The sequence below is a fragment of the Eleginops maclovinus genome, chromosome 13 (assembly GCF_036324505.1).
Source record: "Eleginops maclovinus isolate JMC-PN-2008 ecotype Puerto Natales chromosome 13, JC_Emac_rtc_rv5, whole genome shotgun sequence".
NCBI classification, from domain to species: domain Eukaryota; kingdom Metazoa; phylum Chordata; class Actinopteri; order Perciformes; family Eleginopidae; genus Eleginops; species Eleginops maclovinus.
Genome location: NC_086361.1, coordinates 21,428,842 through 21,452,449, shown reverse-complemented (window position 1 = coordinate 21,452,449; position 23,608 = coordinate 21,428,842). Strand labels below are relative to the sequence as shown.

Genomic DNA, 23,608 nt, shown 5'->3' with positions numbered 1-23,608 from the left:
TTACTTATTGCTTTGCAGGTTTAGATTATACAACAAATAAATATGAATTATATTTAAAAATAAAGATATTTCCACCTTTACCAGCTGCTACATAAATAATGCTTTAACATTATTATCAGAGCATACTTTTTAGGTGATTTTGGTACTAGTACATCAGATAAGACATAAACTCAGACTAGGAAAGAGTTTATAAAATGGTAATAAGAATATAACATGTAAATAGCAGTATCATTTAACATGACAGCACCATGATCAAGTACAGTACAGTAGCTGAATTTATATTTACAAATGGGAATCAAGATTTGCATGTGAATAAATTAAAAGTTTGCTCAAATTGAGAAACTTGAGAACGTTTTTTAAATTGAGGGATTTTTAGCCTATCTACACTGTGGTGTAGTTACTTTAACTTAGGTCTAATAATTGAAAACCTCTTCCAGCACTGCTTACTCTCCTTGTTGTTTGCCAACCTGTAAATCTACATGTGTAGTGATTTGATATCCACATTCAGAGGAAGGCTGTAAATCATATTCCGGAGTACACTGATGTGCGCGCTCCTCTGGCAGGAGAGGAAGCTGCAGTGAAACACACCGGCTCTCCGTCTGGCTGCCGCTCGATGTTTCTCCTCTAAAGTCCTCTGCATCACAAGTCTCATTTTGGCAGCTCTTGGTTGAACTTTCCTCTTTTAAAAGTGCTCCTGCAGCTGCCACCGCATGCTTCTGCTGGATTAGAAACCACACGCAATATCTGCCGTGGCGGCGGAGCTGTTGAGGAACCAAAATGCTGGAAAACAAAGTGTCAATATTTGAATGACAGGGACAACAAACAAGTTACATCCAGGCCTATTTCCAGAGCCTTTGAAGCCAAGGAAAGTGAGCTAGTCTATGTTTAGGTCTGATGATTCGGGGCAGATGCACGTTATGACGGATGGTGTCAGTCTAAGCAACCGTCTGTCGCCTTGTGTGGGGGCTAAAGAGGTGACCGGCTTGTGGAGTGAGCGAGAGGCAGCGAGCACCATGACGTGTTGCAGAAAGCCACCTGTCATCTGACTGATGGCCAGCTTTAAACCTCCCAAGTTAGGAAGAGGCTCTTGAAAATACAAAATACAAGCAGACTATCCTTTATTATCCGGTTTTCTCAGGTTGAATTACGGTAATTTGTTTGGCTATAGGACAGTATGATAACCTCATAAATGTGTAACCCTAACGTGTTATCTATTAAGTCCAATGGAAGAAGCCAGCATGAACCCAGATATGACTGAGTCTTTCACCCCAGACTCTCAGAATTAATTATTGTAGGCTACACATATTTAACAAGCCACATAGCTTCCGAACAGTCGGACACTGAAGCGGCATTTCCCGTTCGGACAGATCAGAAAAACTAACTTTATCCGAGAGAAAGTTGTATGAATTACCAGTCTCAGCATCATAGTCTTGGGTAATCCGTCAACACACAACAATGACAGTGTTCAGACTGTGACGAAAGTATAATTTTAGGCTAACGTCCATCTAGCATCACGCTAACATCAAGCGAAGACCAAGCTAACATCGAGCTAACATGGAGCTCACATCAAGCTAATATCAAGCCAACATGAAGCTTACATCCAGCTCACATCAAGGTAACATCAAGCTAATATCAGGCTAACATCAAGCTAATATCAAGCTAACATCAAGGTAACATGTTTGTGAACGCCTTAGCTCACTTATATCCCTTATGCTCAACATTAGCTTGTAAACATCTAATGTAATGTTAGAAACAATCAATATATTGAAACGGAACATTAAAAGATAAATCACTGTTTCTGGACGGATCATATTTGTCCAATTCCGGTAGTATTACTGGATGTTGTTTTTAGCCTCAGATAGCATGTAGCTAATATTGTATTTTATATATGAGTAGAGGGAGAAGGACGCGTGGAGTTACATACTAAACACACCGCCTCTACCTCTCACTCAATGATGCTGCAATAATGCTATTGCGTGTTTTAATACCTGATAAACTTCAGAAGGATTGCATAATAGAATATCGTAGGTGAGAGTTCAGGACATCGCTAATAAGATGGCGACGGTGACGTCATAGGAGGACCCGCCCCTAACGACGTCAGCCAATAGAAGAGTCCGGAGAACCCCATGTGACAAGCGGCCAACAGGATCCAGCCCCTCCCGCTACCAACCAATGAGAGCACGAGACCGGAGCGCGTCTTATTTTGAAGTTGTTTATTTTATGGCGGGAAAGGGGTGGTTCTATGAAACGTGTTTGTATTGTGAAAACGAGCTCTCTTTTGGGCTATTGAGCCACAGCTGTGAAACTTTTGTAAAACCTACTGCTGCATCCTTTTATTAAATACTCCTTTTATAACTTATATGAGGAGCTTAACTTCGTTTTCTTTTAAATCGACTCCTGGGCTTCGAATAAAAGAACATTTCCTACAGTAATGATAAATAAAGTATAACATACAATAGTCCACAGTCCTTTAATGCCACCAAATGCCTGCCACTAAGCATGACGGGAAATCTTCGGCACTGGTTTACAGTAGCAATAGCAAGGGGGACGGGTTCAAAATATTTCTCAATTTGGGATAAATAAAGTATTTCTGATTCTGAATCTAGCACACAGTAATCAATGCTGGTGTTTTTTGTTGCTTTCTGGGAAGTTGTATGTGTTGGGGATGCGATGAACTAGCAAATGACGCTTAAAGACTGATAGAAGACAATTGGTTTTAGTTTCATAATTTTATGTCATATTTTGAAAATGACGAGCAGAAACACTCGATTTAGAAGTGATAAACAACTAGATCATTAAAGGGTTTTATGGGTTTAACATGTATACTATTAAATCTTTTTTTATCGCCTGCTCTTCATCAGAAGGCCTGTTAAAATAAGAGATGACACCAACCTTTTTTATCTGGGAGGACTTTCTGTGCTGTTTCATTACCTCGGATCATCTGGAGTGATTTAACTCGCTGTGATGTGCCAGGAGTCTTGCTTTGTGTCGTGCTTGCTAATTGAATCGGTGAATACTCTGATAAGGGGGATGGCTTTTGGAAATGAGACAATCTATAACTGAGAGCAGGCCTGGCAGACACTTTTATAAAATGTTGTGTATTTATTTATTTATTTTCTATTTTGGGAACACAAGGGAAAGTCAGACAGCCCATTAATGAACTTGAAATGTGTCTGGATTACTGCCAGCGATTTGTTAGCTGCTGTTTTCTTCAAAGGTTTCATGACAAAGTGATACACAGTACCGGCCATTTCATTTATCGAAACCATGGAAATAAACAGAGGTGGAAGAAGTACTCAGGTCTTGTACTTGAGTAAAAGTAGAAGTACTCCGATCTTGTACTTGAGTAAAAGTAGAAGTACTCAGATCTTGTACTTGAGTAAAAGTAGAAGTACTCAGATTCTGTACTTGAGTAAAAGTAGAAGTACTCAGATCTTGTACTTGAGTAAAAGTAGAAGTACTCAGATTCTGTACTTGAGTAAAAGTAGGAGTACTCAGATTGTGTACTTGAGTGAAGTAGAAGTACTCAGGTCTTGTACTTGAGTAAAAGTAGAAATACTCAGGTCTTGTACTTGAGTAAAGTAGAAGTACTCAGATCTTGTACTTGAGTAAAGTAGAAGTACCAGAGTGTAGGAATACTCTGTCACAGTTAAAGTATTCTAAATGTTCCTCCAGTGAAAGTAGAAAGTACTCTCCTCTAAATGTACTTAAAGCAGCGACAGTAAAAGTAGTCATTGTCTGATTGGTCCATTTCAGAATAATATCTCTGATATGTTTTATAATGATTGATCATTAAAGTGTTCTCAGAGCTGGTAAAGGTGCAGCTAGTTTGAATGGCTTTGTATACTGCAGGGTAGTTGCTGGATTTACTGCAGGTGAACTAAATAATGGCAGAGCTTTACTGTTTCCGACATGATTTGTTTCCTTTTTGTTACAGGAACCCTGAGAGGCTATTGAAAAAGATAAAATCCTGTGATAATGTTTTTAAAATTTGGTTGCAAGGTGAGACACAAAACGTTGCTATGATATTTTACAATTACGTCGTTTTTTTGTATCTGTAATAAACGGTAAAGATAGTTTTGGCTGGGATTACTGTCATGCAAAACGGTACTGTCACGTGACTCGCTAACACACATTACATTTAGCTTGAGTGCACAGATCAATTTAACCTGAAACAGAAAAATAGGAAGACTTTTAGTCCCATTAAGAACATGGAGAAACAGTGCAGATTCAGCCGCTTGTTGCTAAAACAAGTATTACTGAAACATAACGCAAAAAATATAATGACAAAAACATATGGAAACCTCTTTTTCATCTCTGAAGTCATCAATAAAAGAGACAAAACAATTGCAATCAGACTTGGTAATGGTATGTTGTTTTTTAATATTTAAGGGTCTTTTTTTTCCACCTGTCAAGTAAACACAATAATTCCCTTTAAGTGTCCTTCACTGCACTGGTTACACAAGATAAATTAGGATAAAATGGACCTTTATTAATCCCAGTGGGGAAATTCAGAAACAACTATAAATCAGCTGCCACACTTGGATATAAGCCTGGTTCTGGTGGCTCTCCTCGTGACACAATGAATCTTCAGGAATGACATAATTTCACAAAGTCTCGAGCTGCCAAAGTAACATTTAATCACAGTTGGAGAAGTTCCAGAGGGGCTGCATTGTTATGTTTTGTTTCAGGGTTTTTCTTCTTTAATTTACATTTAGAAGCATTTGACTTCCCTCCAGTCAGAACATGCTCACTGCTTCCACTTCCAGCCGACAGATCCAGAGTGCATCTTGGAAATTGCCGACTGCAATCCTCTTGATGGCTTTTCCTGACACGCTCCCCGGAGGCTGCAGGAGGCTCTTTGATGCATTTTCCAGCAGCATGCATCTGGATTCTGGAAGCCCTCTCCCCTTGCTGCATTTTGCCATGGACACCTTGGGCCAGCTTGTCTTTATCTGCAGATAATCCCCCTGTTGACATGTTTGAATTGCACTGATCCTCTTGTAGGTTGTGTGCTCTCCTCAGCCTCAGCCGTCTCCCCCCCACCTCGTGCCGGTTGGGGTTTTGGCACGCCACCTCTGCATCGCCACGAGCTTTAACTTGGAGGGAAAGCAGAGGAGGGGTAGGTTTGCTGCAGAGCGGAGCGGGGGTTCCTCGACAAACAACCTCCTCCAGATGTTTGTCTCCATTCTGCTCTGTGGGGATGGAGCGTGTCAGCCTTGAGGAGGTGGGGAGTGTTTCAGTGGAAGCAGGAGGACACACTTTTACCAGTCTCTGTCTCCTGCAGGATTTTACCTTCCTTGCACAGGTGGGCTCCTTCACCACCACATCCAGCTTACAGGAAGTCGGCTTGGCTTCCTGTTGGGTGGACTTGAGTTTCTGCCTCTGAGCCTCCCTCACCTCCTCCGGCAGCTCCAGCGGGGCGAGCTTCAGAGGCCGTCGGACTGGCTGATGCTCGGCCTCCCTCTCCGGGTCAGGCCGGGGTGTCGTGCCCTCCTGGGTCGGCGTGACGGCCGTAAACTGACCCGCTGTCTCCCTCCCATGTGTCGCTGACAGATGGAGGCCAGGTGTTTTTGAACTGCGGCCATTTTTAGCCGCCAGTCGGACATTTTGACCATTCAGTTGCAACATGGTATTTTTAACCTGGAGGGTCAACATTTCTTCTCGCTGGGGAGCCCCCTGAACAAAAGAGACATCAGTTAATCATTTCAACATAATTGAACTGTTTGGGGTCTCAGTTTCTGCCAAGAAATGAAACAAGTATAGCACTAATATGACGAATGGTCCCACTTATTAACAAGTCATATGCCAGGTACTGAGAAATACCCTTAGCTGCTTTATTCTTTTACATTTTCTCCAGATAATTGGTGAATTAAATAATGGCAGAGCATCTTTTCCAGATGCCATTTACACGGCAATTTATTAATATTACCATCTGATTAAAAAAATGATATAATCGTCAATATTTCTCAGCTCTGGAAGGCCTTTTTAATATGGCAATGGTATACTTAATAGCTTAATTAAAATTGAGTTGTTCTTCTAATAAATGCTCACAACTGAAGACATCATGCAACCCGTGAACAAGAGATTTAGAAGGAGATGTTACATCTTGAAAATAGTTTTTAAAACATAGGAAAACAATGATCTCCAGGGAGCACATATGGTTTACACATTTGAGGGATGAATTGTGATGAATCAAGATCTCCAAAAACAGAAAACAAGTTATGCTGAACACAAGCCAGAGGAAAACCAGCTGCTCTCTTTGCCTACAAGTGTTTCAGAAGCATTGTAAATGAGTAAGATCATTACTAAAGTCATTAGTTACAACTCATAAACCCATTATAAAGTAATCCCAGTTAGGAAGTGATACCTTTTTTAAAACAGAGAGTTCTGCAAGATGGCAAATCAAACATAAACTTTGACTGCGTTCAAATTCAAAACAAACATTACATAATGCTTAAGCACTACTTAATAACCACTATAACAACTCAGCTAAAAGAAAATCTTTATAAAAATGTGTATTTGTTTGCAATGCTGCAGAATATGCAGTGCTATGTGCTTAACCCAGTTGATAAAGTCACTGTATTACAAGCATGTTTCATCACTTTCACAATATGTCACTCAAACTAACACCGGCTGTGTCCATTACCACAGAGCATTTCAATCCAGATGTCCATTATTTGTTTGTGAGGTGCAGCTTACTCACAGGTTTGGCAAACATCTCCTGCTTGACTTGTTGTTCAGATTCTTTGTCAGTGCAGAAGAACGCTCTTGTTGTCGCCCCGGTGTTTGTTTGGTCCATGCCACCAGAGCTGAAGGCAGTGACACTGCAGTTGAAATGGACTTCAGCTGCTATAATGTAATTAAGCAGATTAGGGTCACAGTGCAGCCCAGTGATCTCTAATTATCTCCAGCTTACTGACAGCCAGCGTGCACACTCATGGCAAGGGCGCCTTTTTTTTCATCCTCTGCATTGCAACTTTTTGCTGACATAAGAGAAATGGCAAAGTGTTGTTCTGATGATGATGATGATGATGATGATGATGATGATGATGATGATGATGATAAAGAAATACAATTGAGCAGGAATTTCTGCATTTGACTCGCCTCTAGATGGTGCCAGAGACCTCCTCTGCACCAACGTTGTGGCCGAATCATCATCATGTGCAGAGCAGAGCCAGCTGTCATGGAGCCGGTGGAGATACAGCACTACAGAGCCCCATGTTGAGTCCTTTGAATTCATCTTTCATGCGCGCAGTCTGAACGTGTTCACATTTTAATATAATGTCGATACAGCATACATTATGTGAAGCTACCTCTCACAGTGTTACTATGCAGATTACACATTAAAGCCTTCTAACAAAATATGTATGAATATATGTTATCTGAATATGGTGTGGTTTTTGCAATTAAGTATGTATGATGATGTTTCTAAGGGTTGTAATGAGGGGGTCACAAAAGAACAGACAAGCTAACAATACAGAAGCCCTGAGAGGCAATTGACAATAAATAGGTGATTTTCTTTTCATTTTCAAAACAGGTAGGGTAAACATTTTGCCAGATGAAAGTATAAAAGGATTTGTCGAGGATTTTCTTTCAAAGTTACATTAAAATGAAAGTTTTGGGAGGTGATTTCGCTGTTGTGTTTGTTGTTGTAATACTAAATGTGGCCACTAGAGGTTGTAGCGTAGCGCTTCCACATATTCTAAATAGGATTGTAATATGTCATGCTTTCTTCCAGGTACAATAAGTTGCAAATTCTTAAGAAAATAAATGACAAAAATAAAAAAACGTATTCACTTATTTCACGAAAACGAAAAGTGATTCTGAAAAATAATCCTGGAAAAAGTTGTGTTTTGTATTTTTCCGTGCAAGAATTTCAATCATCTGTTTAAAAAAAAAAAAGGAGAAAAGAAATTAAGAATGAATCTTCTTTTTCACCTGAAATGCAAAAAATAATTTGTCAGAAAATTCATCACCTCTGGGCTTCCTTACGAAAGGCCAGCTTCTCCTGATTGATGCTCAGGATGTCAGGTGTTTCCTTTTGGCAGCCACTGGAGATCACCTGTTGATACATCAGACAATGGGGTGTAGCAGGAATTGAAATAAGACCATTTTTAAAACCTTGTTTTTTTTGTTACGCTTCAGGCCATTTTAGAGCCCCAATTTAGACTATAGTCTTTAATTTAAATATCTTCAAACAGGTTGGATGAGACGATGATGTGGTTTGTTGCCTTCAGGAATATCTGCAGATCTTAATCACTTCAAGACAGCAGCTTATTTTTTAAATGTAGCTCCGTCGCTCCCACGCCAGCGTCATTTATTATATTTAGAGGCAGACTGTCGCAGAGTCTTCCTGCGATGGATGAGACTGGTATTAGCAGGCAGTTGTTCCTCCTACAGTGCATTCATTTTTCATCAGGTAGACAGACACAATCAGCGTTGAAAATCCCCCGTTTTCCGTTGTCTGCTTCTCCCTTCTCCAGCATGTCAGCACCTGCTTATTGCGAAGCTTCATCATATCATTGGTAGTGTGGAGATGGTCCTGCTGCAGAACAACTTGGCTACGCTTACATGATCATTTAAGATGCAAAATTACAGGCTTGATGCCAGGCGATGGCCTTTACGCCCCTCTGCCACTGTTCTTATTGTGTCGCCCTCCTCGCTGCCCGACGTTCACGGCTGACAGTATAATTACTGCGGTGGGGGAAGAGATAAAAAGGGATGTTGCTTGCTCACTCTCCCACATACTGAACATCCAGCTGCACTACACGGGCCACTTAGAGAGAAAAACTGGAATGAAGAGAGACTCGATAAGGCACATTTTGCCAGGATTCGTGAGCCATTTGTATCATGAGATTGCTCTGAGTTTTTGAATATTCTTTCTGTCAATGTTGGACTCATATTCAGCATTATCTTATGGAGGTTCACAGGTGCAAATGTGTCCCAAAACAGCATAATCACCCAATGTCAACATGCACTTCGGTCCGCGCTGTTTGGATCACTCCCTGTTTCCGTTGTGTTTTGTACTTCTCGCAGCGTTTCTTCATACAGTGCTTTTAGTAAACTCTCTGCATGCATCGTCACGGTGGTGAAGATGTTTCATTCCTTGCATTTGTGTCCTTGTTTTTGAAACTGCAGCGCGTTTCTCCTAATGGTGGAAGTGGTTTGGGCCATTGCAGCATGTTTGCACTTGTTGGCCACCGTAATATCTTAAAAACTGGGCCGTTTTTGATGCCAAAATATACCAACGATTCAAGAAAACATCAATATAAATGTTGGTTTTGCAATATGGTGGAACCTTAAAGACATAGCTTGTCATTTTTCAGAAACAAAGTTTTGTTGCCAAGAGGAAAAGATTGATCTTTTCATCTCTCTCAGTAAGAAAGCAATTAAATGTGTTTCCTAAAATGTCAAATGCTTTCCTTAACACTGAGGCTTATGTAAGTGTAATAGGAAAAACAGAGGCTTAGTGATTATCTCCTTTTTCACTTGCAGCTAAGATTTCTCTACTTTTATCTGATCCTTGTCCGAAAGTCTGAATATTTAACACTATTGACTCTAAGTAACAGAGTCTTTTAGTATCTTTAGAGCAGATTTTATTGGAGGTCAGGCTTCTTCACTGGATTTCTTTTGGAAGGCCACACATCTCTCAACCTTAGCTTTAAAATATTAGATTTGTAAGAAAAACATACCCAAAGGGAACCACATGAATTCTTAAAATTGTAAATGTATCTTGAATATTGACGAGGGAACATTTAGAAATCATTACTTCTTTTTCAGCTTCATGAATATTTAATGCTTTAACTCCAGGTATAAGCTTTTAGCAAAAAGAAAAACTCATATATGAATACATTTTTAGAGTCGAGCAGTCGGACATATTGGAGGAAGACAAGGAGTTTCAGAAGGAGGCTCATCATTTTTATTCAAGTGTGTTATGGCTTCACTCAGGCTGTGTTACCCAGTGAGTCATCCACACCAAATCATGCACACACACGCACCAAAAAAAAAATATACAGAAAAAGGAAAACATACAAATGTTATGTAAAATGTTCATTTCACTCTCGACAATCTCTTCTCCCTGTGGCGAAAAGAGAGGGGTCCCACACTGGAGTGTACTGTACAGACATCAGGTTCAAAATTGTGACAGAAGACGTCGTTCGGTTCAACGTGGATGCCAACGAGATGGGATATAATAATCTCCTGTTAGGAATATGGTACATGGTATTATTTGTTCATCAGACCTACAGAAGAACCTATTGCAAAGGATATTTCACAAAGAGAAGTTATGGAACATAGCCTTTCTATTTTATTGTATAACACAGATAGTAGTGCAATTTGTGTCTATTTGTCCCTGTCGGAAAAAAATATGGCACTGTTGACAGAGAAATGGCCCCGCACATACTGCCACATGCAGTAAAAGACGCCTGGAAGCCAAGCACAGCTACGTATGAAACGCAGAATCCATTGTGGTCGTTTGATGCCTCGAGGAAGGGAAACACTAAAAAAAAAATGTTGGCGAGGGATGTGGCGCGTGGCTGTATCTCTGTGCCATCTGTGTTATAGAGTAACATTCAATCGAGGGACCATCAATATGACATGTGGCATGATGGCACACAAATCTGAGTAATATGCGAGCGTGTCGGAAGGCTATGACAAACAATCTGACTTGCAGCTCATGAAAAAACAAATGAGTTTGTTTTGCTGCTTCCTCTCGGAGCAAAATGATCTATTATGGCTGATACATTCCCCAAAGTGTTGCTTGGAAAAGTTGGAAAAGTGAAAGTAAATGGAAGGTAGACGACACTGATCGACGTCAGTGACTGTTTTTATAGGTAGACGTTTGTTTAACCCTATCAGTATTGGAAAAGACTACAGGATAATTCCAACTTGGGTTTTCTTTTTGCACTTTAGGCCGTAATTCTCAATGGTTTTAATTACATTGATTAAGGGTTAGGGTCATTAACACTCGTGAGCAAAACTGTGAAAAAAGTGATGAGAAAGGAGTAGATAAAACTGATTATGTAAACCAGTTTAATGGGGATACGATAAAGCCTCTAGCTAATTAACACCACCAGTCAAGTAAATATTCAGATGTGTTTTGCTTCATGAAATGGTAGAGACAGAGCTAAACGGAGGGTGGTACTGAGCTTACATTCATCTGGTCTGCAGATCCGAGTCTTAATAGAATATAAATATAAACTTTATAATATGTTTATGCGAGTTTTCAGCGTGCTCTGCTGCCCCCAAGTGGCCAACAATTATAATAATGCAGATTTAAAAACAGGTAGACAGTTGAAGAAACATCCTGAAACAGAAGTGTATGCAAGTGCTGCTGAAGCAGGAGAATAGAAGTGTATTTGTTGAGAAGACAGATGGATCAATACACATTTTACAGAAGCCATTAGAATAAGGGAGAAAAAACACTACCACTTTTTAACTCTGATCAAAATGGTTTAATCTCCTGTGTTTATGAATTTAGAACAGGTGGAGAAAAACACGGCCGTGCCAGGAGTATCTGTCTCAATTCCTTTTCAAAAAATGAATCTGTGAAACAGTTGGGGATTTCAGAAAATAGAGAACTTGATTTATTTTTCTCTCTTTAGTCTTTCAGAGTCCCAGATTTGATGTGCAAAATTAACTCATAACACTACAGTGTGCACATGTTCACTTACATCATGGATCAGGTTTTAATTGCTTTGGACATGAATCAAGCGTTGGCTGAATAGGCCTTGTCTGAGTACTTGTTGAGAGAATATCAAAAGCATTGCCTTTAAACCAGTCGACTCATCCACCTGCTTATGTGTATTGCTCCATCTGAATACATTTTAAGCAATGATGTGACATTCCTCAATCTCATTAACTACCTTTTTGACTACAATTGTGTTAAAAGTGATAAGAATCAGGACCAGAAGTTGGAAAGAAGACCCAAGTTGCTACGAGATTGGATGTATTTCTTATTATAGGATTGTTATATCTTTCAAAATGAAGGTAGTGATTCAGTCTGTTTTGGCGCTGGTTGGGTTTGTGGTTACTGAAGGTAGGTTAAAGATCAGATGTAGTTTTCATCTCATATGGACTTGTTTGTCAGGACGGATATCTGTCTATACATTAGCCGTGTCTGCGCTCCAGACTTCTCAAAATCGGTTTCGCTAAAGCACAAACAGACCCACCATACTTGAATGTGCCCACTCCAACAGAAACACTGACCACTGTTTCTTCAAGGCACGTATGCTAATGTGTAAAAATACATATGCATCTCAGCCATGAAAAGGCCTTTTTATTCCAAAGGTTGCTATAAACATATTGTACATAGGATACTTAGATAAGACGGTATAGTTCCAAGAATGAAACAATGCTTTGAGGGCTTATCTCGCGGACTCCATGCCTGGTTATGTTCGTCACGACTGAACGGGATCCATGGCTTTTTACCATTCGCCCAAACAGAGTGGCATTCACCTTGCGACTCATGCTCAGCTACCCAGGAAATGAACAGAAAGCCTACTAAACACAAGGCTGCAAAGAATACTGAAAGTCATGGTCCAGAAATGTGGGTTTCCAGTGATTTTGAAGGATAGAAATTGCTAAAAAGGGAATAAAATAGCTTCCAGCCCTGCATGAATAACTTAAAAAAAGCTGCTCCATAAACAATTTAAATATACGTTTTAAAAGGCCTTTATAAAATAATGTGTAGCGTTTGAATCCTTAGGAGCTCAGTGACAGTTAATATGTTGTCTTTTGACAGCTGGCATTATATGTGACAGAGAGAGGAGCATTGGGCTTTAAAACAGGCCTGTTATTAATATAAATATCCTGGATCGCCCAAATATTTTCCAACCCTGTCGAAATGATGCCTATAATGCAAAGTGACTCCTGGTGTATCGGCATCAGATGCAACACGGGGCTCAGTGAGATGATGCATCTCATTTCTCTGAACAATTCCAACCCTTACCACTCGCATGGGAACGAGGACTCGATATGTACAGTGTTTATTATTTGGCCGATGCGCTTGCATTTCAGTGATTGTGTTATATGAGAAAAACCCAAATTAAAGGTGATTCATTCAAACCTGAGGACTAATATTAGTGTAAAGACTGTTTGAATGAGCATTTAATTCAGGTGTATCCTTTTAAGAAACAGCTTGTATTGTGAATCATTCTTAGGACTTTTTGCCGTTTTTAAAAGTGAATATGAAGCTCTTTCCCCATTCATCATACAAAGTTCATGCACAGATCTTTCATAAACAAATTGTCCCTTTCCCCCGCTCCTTCTTCTGATAATTTACAGAAAACAAAAGGATCATACTGAAGTTATTAAGCTCTCCTTTGATGCTCAGCTGTCCACTCACATTAACTCACTGCTCGTTTCCGTGTTGATGCGTTTATCAAGGCCGTGTTTCCCTAATGGCTCCAAAGTGCATCCAAACCACAAGAGTTGTCAGTTTAGATCTGCATGCTTTTCCGTCTCTGTGAGCAGTCCTGAACCCAGATCTCTGTTAGATCTGAGACCGGTTCCTCAGCAGATCCAGGGTCAGCTGCTACAGCCATGCATTGCGTTCTCTGAAGGACTATAGGGGCATAATCATGCATGTCCTTTTGATTAAAACTGCTTATAAATTCAGCCAGAGTCGTTTAATTGCACTTTGGTAGCTAAAAGTTAAATGAAAAGTCCACCTTCTGATCCTTTTACACTTCACTTCATTAATTTGAGTCACTTGATCATTTTCCAAGAACCCATAAATTCACTTTGCTCATCCTGACTCATCGGTTTTTAAAATATGTCCCTTAATGCTTCTCAAAAGAACTTTTGCACCCAAACAAAGGTGGGTGTGGAGCCACCTGGCCACCTAGTTTGTGCGGAGAGGTCTCATAATCATATAATGTGTGCAGCAAATTCAGAAAAGATTTCAGCTTGGGCATTGGATTGAATAAAAGCCTTACAAATTTGAGGTGTAGGATTTTTAAAAATTAGACACCATTGAGTTGCATCATGGGAATTGTAGGTGTCCAGTGTTTAAAGAATATGTAATCGTAACTGGGGACTGATGGTGAGGGCACTCTCAGTTATAATAAGCATATTAAGTGCCAGGGGATTTATATAATTCAAAATGACTTTCAATATAGAAACACCAACCAGAAAAACTAACATTTTAAATGCTGTTTGCTTGGTGTCGTGCAGGCAGACACAGAGAAGCACAATTTGAGAGGAATTGGCATCATAAATATGCTATTTTCACATCATTTTGATTGGTTTATTGCAAATAAATCAAAGCCGAATCAATCTTGCTTTCGGTTTTTGCCACTGTTGTAAAACAGATAGCCGAGCTAAGTTCTCCAGTGCAAATACTAAACCTGAATTTGAATGAATTTGAATGAATATTGGTCTCAATGCACAGAAGAGTGCGCCTAATAGAAGTGATATTGAGCATGAATGGCAATGGAAGAAAATAAGGAATCAATCAATGATGCAAACCCCATAATAGGTTTTAAAAGCGTCACATGGTCCAACAGTTAATTCTCATGATGCAAAAGGCCTTAGGTGAAATTAAAACGTGTGTGGGTGAAATATTAATAACAGCAGCATGATCCTTTGAGTCCGAGACGATCAGACACCTCCGTACGACTGTTCTATAAGTAGACTAAAGAATGTCACAAAACCATGGTACACTCGGTAAATGACATCTAATGCACATGCTATATTGGCAACAATATTTTGGTTTGATGTGTGGCGAAAAAACCATTGGAATAAATGATTGCTTATAGAAAACAATACCTGATGCTTTAAGTCATTTTAAAATCTCTGTCTGCAGTGAGGCAATGGAATAGTAACGATAAAAGTTTCTTCAAGTTAAGGTGAAACGAGCGTACTCCCTTTTTGAAAAATAGCATTTCCCCAAGTGTGCATCATTTGGCATGTAACCAAAGTTAATATAACAATTCTGTACTGTAAATCTTAAATAAGGACGTCTTTTTGTAGTGTCTGTAAATGGAGCAGTCTTCTTGAAAAAATAGACATCCATGCTTCATGCTTTGCATCCCCGGTTTGTCCTCGCTGTCCTGCACAGTGTTCTTCATCTGTTCCCAACAATACGTTTTATATTACACACAAACCAAAGAGGGAAATAAGTGCTGAAATAAGATTTGGTAAGGAGCAGCATTGGAAATGTTTGACCTTGTGTATAAAACAATTAACTTGTCCCGTGTGTTACACTGAAAAAACTGAAACGTTGACTTTAATTAAATGTAAAAACTGAACAGATTTCACACGACTGTATTAGGTTCATTCAAAGCAAAAATATTAGGTTTAGATCAAAAATATTAGGTTCAACTTAACATGATTGCTTTCAGCTAACCTACGACAGTTACATGAAATGTGTTGACATGACACATTTAATAAAGCCGACGTTTCAGTTTTCTCAGTGCAGGCCTTTAAATGGATTTCCTTCTCTTCATCAGCTGGTGATTGTCTGTGAAGCTGTGGAGGCCCGGAGACACCGAGCTGATGGGCGACGGGTAGAAGCTGTTTTTCAAGGTGCTGGGCGAGATCTCCTCGATCTTGTAGGAAACCGAGTGAAAGTACTGATTGGGGTTCAGCTGTGAGCTGAACGAGTTCTGATGGGAGAAGGCACAGCCCAGGCCTCCCATCCCTCCCCCAGAGCTGCCGAAGTCATGCGAGTGGTAGTGCATACAGGAGCACACCGACTGCAAATCAGTCACTTCCTGTCGGTACGGTTCGCGCCGCCGCCGGCCCCTCTGCAGCGTTTCGTCCTGGATGTGGATGATCATGCTGTTCCTGTTGCCAGCTAGCGAGGCGCGCTCCTCGGCGTCCCGTCGCTCGTCCTCGCTGTTCATCGTCAGGAAGCGCAGGACGACCAGGTTGAGGAAGGCCCCGATGACCGTCAGGCCCACCAGGATATACATGAAGCTAAAGGCCACGTACAGGGGCTTCTTCTGGAGCGCCCGGTTCTTTTGAAGGGCCACAAAGTCCCCAAAGCCAATAGTTGTTAATGTGATGAAGCAGTAATAATAAGACTGGAAGAAGCTCCACTCCTCGTAATGGGAGAAGGCGACGGCGCCGATGCACAGCGTGCCGATGCAGGAGAAGAACCCGACGGTCACCATGTTCTCCATGGACACGTCGGTGATGCTCATCCCGCAGCACTTCTTGATGCGTTTCAGGAGGTACTTGACAAAAGTGTTCATCCTCTCGCCCAGACTTTGGAACATTACAAGAGTCAAAGGGATTCCCAGGACGGCGTAAAACATGCAGAAGGCCTTCCCGGCATCGGTCCCCGGCGCTGCATGCCCGTAGCCTGAAAAGAGAGGAATCACAAATTAGTGATGTGGAGAAGATTCGGCCAAAGTGCTCGTGAAGCGACCGAGGTTAAGAATCAGAAAGCCCCGGATCAGCTTTTGTTTACAAACATGACCAAGCAAGAAATCTCCCTAAGAGACCGAGAGCGCTGCCAAAAGGGGTATTGAATAGGTGCTCGCATAGAAATGTGTCCGCTCATTAATCTTATTTGGGCTCAAAGATTATGGCGGGTGGGGCGTCCAATTAGTCAGAAGTTTCCGGTGAGTCTGGAGGAGGGATTGGAGAGGAGCCATGGGGGAAGCCAATGAAGCTTTTAGCTTAATTAAACTTTATCTTTAGACCCCATACTGCTGACTCACACACAGCAACAGAAATCAACCTGCGGGGGCTAACAATAGGATTCATGCACTTTATTTTTTGCAGTGCTATATAAATGATTTGATGTGTTTAGCAGGAGATTGCAGTATGAATGGAGCTCTTGAATATGCAGGGATGAATAAAGAGTGTCATATTGATTCTTCTTCTTCTACATCAGCATATAACTGTGAGTAGCAAACACCAAAATCATGGCCAACAAACACCCACCATCTGCTGGCATGTGCATCAACCACTGCCTTCCAAACAGAGATGGAGTAGTTGGTGGTGTACTGTATGGCATTTTGTATTTATCTATTTATTTTAGATCTGTCCTGAGCAGGTTCTGTGTTTTGCACTGAAATATTGATTCTGTGTATTCCCATATGGCTCTCCACCCACTCCAGCATGTTCATTTTTTTAAATGCCTAGGCTCTAGCGATCATATTTGCACAAATAAACAGAAGACTTCTCATGTCAAATGTGTCTCATCAGCCTGAGGATCTATCAGTGGAAACAAAACAAAATGCTGTAATAAATATGCATGTTTAATATTGAATAGACTTCAACCTTTTCCATATTTATTCAGTTTGATCCTAAATCCTTTCCTTTAAATTGTAAAGCTGTCAGGAGTTAAATGCATTGCTACTTGTCATGAACCGACTGTTAAATATAGATATTAATGACATTTAAAGCTTTACTCGATATTTAATAATAATAATAAACTGTCTAATAATTCAGTTTCCTGCCAAGGTGTTCATTCTTCCCAACATTTGCATCACGTTGTGCGGCACCTTGCGTAACAGCAACCATGTCAAAGCACTTTTACTTGCCATGATCAGGTGGTAAAGTTGGGCACCAGATAAATTGTGGTTGGTTAAACCTTTTGGTAAGGTTTGTAAATTGAATCAAAACCACTCGCTTAGGCTTAGGAAAATCACATGTTTCTACAACAATTACAAAATTGTATATGTGAGTTAACTTCAATTGAAATAAGACAACAGAACCTTTTGTTAAACAGGGTAAATAAAAAGCAGTCTCCTGGTTGAACAATTTAAAATAAACTTGATCAAAAAGCAACTGTGGGAATAATGATGCTTAACGTAGAGATTATTCTGGACCTTAGAAATAATGACTAGGCGGAAATATCTTAACTACTTACCATAAAAAAAAGGGTTTGCATGACCATGTATTCCTAGGAATCTACCTCCATAGGTCAGATTTTGGCAGCAGAGCCAACTCTATCATCTGATCAACACCATGAGATATGGTTGAAAGTAATATTTGTGAAAATGTTCCATGTTTTCCTGACAAAAAACAACCAGTGTGATGGACTTTCTACATAATTTCATACAAGTTTCAGTCGTATAGTGCGCTGAAATAAACGGTAACCCATGAGGTTCCACGATTTAATCCAGAACACCGGCTGTGGGAAAAGGTACGCACAAAAGTAAAGTGTATTTAAATGCAGTAAAACATGCAGAAACACTGGTGCGGCCTTGGGAAATGAGGTCTGTGCAGAAAGCCGAAGGATCAGCTGCAGGTCAGTGCACTGTGCCGCTGCCGTGTGCCGACTGCAGATGAGCTGAAAGAATGTGTGGAACAATAAGAAAGTACGTGCAAATTATTCCCACAGACTTCCATAAACAGTCTAAAACATCAGAGACACAAATCTGCATTGCTGCCTCAAAGTGCACGGATAGGATATTAAAGGAGATCAGGTGTGATGCAGTAATAGCAGATATGAGCAATTCATGGAAATTGCAGCAGCGTTTCCACGGGGTTTAATCTTATTCATGCACGGGAAAAAAAATAATCAAAGTCCTCCACACCCTGACGCTGAATCAGAATCAATTTTGGTGAACATCATGAACAGGATGCACCAAAACATGCTTGAGGGATCCAACAAGTGTTAGTCATTCCTAATTACATCTGGGGACAGATTTGTTTTCAAGCCCTCAATCTTCTTGCTCAAAATTAGCAAATTAATTGATATTGATTCTTATTGCCCAAATCTGCTCTCCTACAATAATCAGGACATAATGAATTACAGTGGCAGCTGTGGAGGAGTGACAACTTTCATTTGATTTTGTGCATCGACTCAGCTGTGCATACAGATTATCACGAGACTCCTCTGAAGATTGTCTTTCAGCCTTATGGTTTACACTCTGAGACAGTGTACCAACTCACTGCAATCAGACTGAAGTGTGTTTGGTATCAACTCAACTGGCACCTTCTGCAGGGTGGCCATGCTCTTTGTACATTTTCCATCTTCCCTAAAGTTTAAAACTGGACAGATGAGGGTCTGGATCTTTAGGATTACAATGGTAAAAACCAAAAGTCATGAAATCGTTCGATAAAAGGAACAAAGAAAATCATGAAATCAACTCATTATGATACAATGCTTCCACAATAATGTCAAAACTACGGAAGCCTAGAGGGGCAAGTGCAAAAATAAAAGGCTTTCTAAGACTCATCCAAATGTGTTTCCTCTCTGTGATTAAAGTCTCCATCAGTGAGACACAATGCTGACACACAAAGGCATGAAATCAGTCCATTAAAGAAGTAATGGAATACAACAGTACTGCAAATACAGGTTTCCCAGAATGGATGGAAGAAAGAAATCTTACATTTTTACTAGAGTTTCTTAGTGGCTTCCAGACAACCTTCCGAATTTGGAGGGATAAAGGACTGGGCCCGAACAGCAGAAGACAAGCTCTACATCCCTAAAGAGGTCTTCATCCCCCCGGCTGAAGGTAAGAAAAACACAGATATCCACTTCCTTGTATTTTTCCACACTCAAGCGCATTTTGGTACCAATCTGAACCACTCTGATGGACGGTCGTGGTGTGCGATGTACATAACACAATGTACTTTCTAGAAACAGGTGGAAATATTCTCTGTTCACCTGATTCTATCTTTTTTGTCAATACCCACTTCGGCCACAAGAGGCTGAAGAGCAATCGTTCTAAATAACAGCATCTTTTTTTTCCAGCTATTTCAAACACTTTCAAACACAAGGTAGGTACGTACGTTATGTTTAAGCAAGTTGTGTTACATTAAGTGTCGTGTCTTTCTACAGCTAGAAATGTTATTTAATAGCTTACAGTACTCATGAAAACCTGTGTTAGTTGTGCACTCCAGCCCCTTGGGGTGGGAATTAGTATTGCAGCAACAAACACAACAGAAAAGTTATCCTGGCAAACATAGAAGAATCTATATATTTCTTATCAGGTTTTTTTCCCAAATGATATGAAGGAGCATTGACGAGTCAAAAATCCACTTTTAAAAACTGTTCTTTAGTCCTAAACACAGAAAGAAAACAATTGAGATCAGATTTATAAGTCACAATTGCCACTCGAGCTGTCCTGTTTTAGCTTCAGCTCCATCATTCATTAGTGTCCTTACATTTTCCAAAGCAATACAGGATGATTAAAGGGATTTACAGGGGCTCAGTGACATGACCTGCAGACGTACAGAGCGGATATTACCTTGCTTGAGCTGTAGTCTGTGGCATATTGCTATCAAATAACAGTCTAATGAATTAATGAAAGTTCATGAGCTTGTTTTGTTCTTTTCTGTCCGGGGACTGTTAGAAAATACTCTGCTGCGCAAGTTTTAAAAAGCATTTAATGGAATAATTTCCAGTCTCTTCAAGTATTTCTTTGATGTCGTTGAGGAGATGTGTCTCTCTGCTGCAACGCCGCTCTGTGTAATCTGTTTGTCCTGTCATAATGACTCTATTATCTGCTGTTGTCTTGGGAACAGACAAATTTGTTCTGCCATACTGCCATGCACAGGTGCTTTTGTGCTCATGTGTGCACAGGTGAAGGTGTGTGTTCAGCGCAGTGTGTAGTGCGGCGGAAAGACAATCACGCTCTGTAATGAAAGATAAAAGCAACAAGAAAGACCCGGTCACTCAAATTACATAATAAGACATTTTGGAAAATTGGAGGGTCGTGTTCTGGGCATTTGTGCAGGCTTTCTGAAGCATAAGACATATTTTTTAATCCTCCTGCCAGCTGTAGCAGACAAGATTTGTTTGCAAAAACACATGAGTCTTATCAGCCAGAAGCACAAAGTGTGTCCGCAAGAGAAAAGGGTTTCGTAATAATTGAGATCATAAGTCTGATGAGGGGAAAAACACAAGAGTTATTAGGGAAGTTTCTCCTCAACAGCTTGTTCTTGTATAAAAATCCCTCTGGTCTTTCTGCAGCTTAATTTATTATTTAATGAGGATGGTATACAATAAAAACACCCTTAAATAGATGTTTTATATGAAATGAAATACATTATATAACAACAGCAGCCTGTAGTATATATTTAAAGCTCCATAAGACTGGAATTCAAAGGTGGAATTAAACCAAATCTGCTAAAGAAATGAGTTAAAGAAAATACAAACGTCCTAATTTAATTGTCTACCTTCCAGCTCAGTTGTTCAGTTCAGCAGTTTCTCTTTCAGAGCATTCCTGTATCGCTGAACATCTGTTGAGTCACTCTCTAAATGTTTGAACAAACCAGAGTGGGATGTGTGATAACGCGTCTGCAAGGTGCCTCGTGAAAAATATTTTTAGAGTCATTGAGAGTAGGAAGAGGTGAAAACTGTTGCTCAACACACTTCCAGGTCACAATCTTTTCCTACAACAGGAAGTGATGTCATCTTAGTTTAGCTCGTTAGCATAATAACGCTTGACTAGCCTCATCACAAAGTCCCTCAGAGGCCAGTGAGAATGTCAACCTTCCCAGATCATAAAGCAAGGTATCCAATCAACTGCAATTGTGACAAAAGGAAATCTAAAAAGGAAGATGATTGTGCAAAAAAACATTAAAGGTACAAGGACTACGACCAAATGATGATGGGGCCACGTAATGTTCTCATTTGTCTTAACCTACCCAATAAACGGCTCATGTTACTTCACCTTTGTCGTGCAAGCTGCTAATACTCACATAAATATGCCACTGAAGAGGCACCCACATATCTACCTGGATCCCCTCATTTAGTTTAATGACTATACTATGATTTGCAAATGAACCAAACCTAGCCCTGATGTCACTCCGAGGCAGGAGAACTCCATTCAATCTTCTCCTGTGGGTTTACTCAGTGGTGGATAAGTCATTTCGATCCTTTTCTCAAAAACCTCTCTCTTCAGATAGTGATTACTCTCCTAATATGCTCCTCTTCTTTATATCTATCTGTTGAAATGTATCTAGCTCTTTCTAAAAATAAAAAGTCATTTTCTTGGCTCTAACATGTTGCTTCACGCTCCTGCAAACCTTGTGGTATGGACGTCATAACTCCAGTAACACTAGCTGGTTTTATATACTGTTCTGCTGCTGGAGTTTTGATAGTTTTAGACCTTTCCCATCCACCAATGAACTTGCTTCCATGGAACCAAGTGTTGAGGCACACTGGAAAAAAGCTACTGCAAAATAAACACATTTAAATGCAAATGAATTATCTTCTGAGAGCCATAAATATATGTTTCATGTTGTGGGTATCCATCCAAAGGTTGTCCAAATATGACAAGAGGAACCTAAAAGTCAGGAGGTAAATACCACTCATTCTGGATCTATCTTCTGAGGACAATGAACATATGTAGTGTCTAAAAATGCTTCAAATATAATGACCATAACCAGAGGTGGAAGAAGTACTCAGATCTTGTACTTGAGTAAAAGTAGAAGTACTCAGGTTTTGTACTTGAGTAAAGTAGAAGTACTCAGATCTTGTTCTTGAGTAAAAGTAGAAGTACTCAGATCTTGTACTTGAGTAAAAGTAGAAGTACTCAGATCTTGTTCTTAAGTAAAGGTAGAAGTACTCAGATCTTGTACTTGAGTAAAGGTAGAAGTACTCAGATATTGTACTTGAGTAAAAGTAGAAGTACTCAGATCTTGTACTTGAGTAAAAGTAGAAGTACTCAGATCTTGTACTTGAGTAAAAGTAGAAGTACTCAGATCTTGTTCTTGAGTAAAGTAGAAGTACTCAGATCTTGTACTTGAGTAAAAGTAGAAGTACTCAGATCTTGTACTTGAGTAAAAGTAGAAGTACTCAGATCTTGTACTTGAGTAAAGTAGAAGTACTCAGATCTTGTACTTGAGTAAAAGTAGAAGTACTCAGATCTTGTACTTGAGTAAAAGTAGAAGTACTCAGATCTTGTACTTGAGTAAAGTAGAAGTACTCAGATCTTGTACTTGAGTAAAGTAGAAGTACTCAGATCTTGTACTTGAGTAAAGTAGAAGTACTCAGATCTTGTACTTGAGTAAAGTAGAAGTACTCAGATCTTGTACTTGAGTAAAGTAGAAGTACTCAGATCTTGTACTTGAGTAAAGTAGAAGTACTCAGGTCTTGTACTTGAGTAAAGTAGAAGTACTCAGATCTTGTACTTGAGTAAAGGTAGAAGTACTCAGGTCTTGTACTTGAGTAAAAGTAGAAGTACTCAGATCTTGTACTTGAGTAAAAGTAGAAGGTCTGATTTAAGGGTTGGTTATATTTACCATCATTAATCCTAATCTGCCTAGCAACTAAAGGTGTTAAATAATGTAGTGGAGTAAAAGTACACCATTTACCTCTGTATTTAAGTGGAGTAGCATACAAATGTAAATAGTCAAGTGAAGCACAAGAACATAACTTGAATAAATCTACTTAGTTGCTTTACCCCACTGAACATAACTGAAGAGTTAAGTATTAGACTGAATCAACTCTACATGATTCTGAATATAGCAACATCAAACCCACCGACACAAACAGATAACCCGCTGTCTCTTTTCCCAGCTATCACTAAATTCAATCTCTAATTGAATAAATGTATCGCAAGCGACGGTGGCTCACCACGGTCATATCCAAAGTGCCTCTAATGTTTGACACATTTATGAATATACCATGGCAGCTTTCACCATAAACTGCATGACTCAACCTTTGTTTGGCTCCAATCTACTTTACTAT

General features: G+C 39.9%; 2 protein-coding genes across 2 annotated transcripts in view; both read right to left on the bottom strand.

Annotated features, from left to right (window-relative positions):
- Nucleotides 1-4,353: 4,353 nt before the first annotated feature.
- On the bottom strand, nt 4,354-6,831 carry LOC134875317 (uncharacterized). Its single transcript, XM_063899843.1, has 2 exons — nt 6,707-6,831; nt 4,354-5,679 (listed from the first exon to the last, which is right to left on the bottom strand). The coding sequence occupies exons 1-2, from the start codon at nt 6,800-6,802 to the stop codon at nt 4,642-4,644; spliced, it is 1,134 nt and encodes a 377-aa protein (XP_063755913.1). The 5' UTR covers nt 6,803-6,831; the 3' UTR covers nt 4,354-4,641.
- Nucleotides 6,832-15,428: 8,597 nt separating this feature from the next.
- Nucleotides 15,429-23,608, bottom strand: part of kcnk9 (potassium channel, subfamily K, member 9) — a 35,038-nt gene continuing 26,858 nt past the window's right edge. The window contains exon 2 of the mRNA XM_063899807.1: nt 15,429-16,312. Coding sequence (XP_063755877.1) covers nt 15,429-16,312 — 884 coding nt within the window. The remainder of the gene's footprint in view (nt 16,313-23,608) is intronic.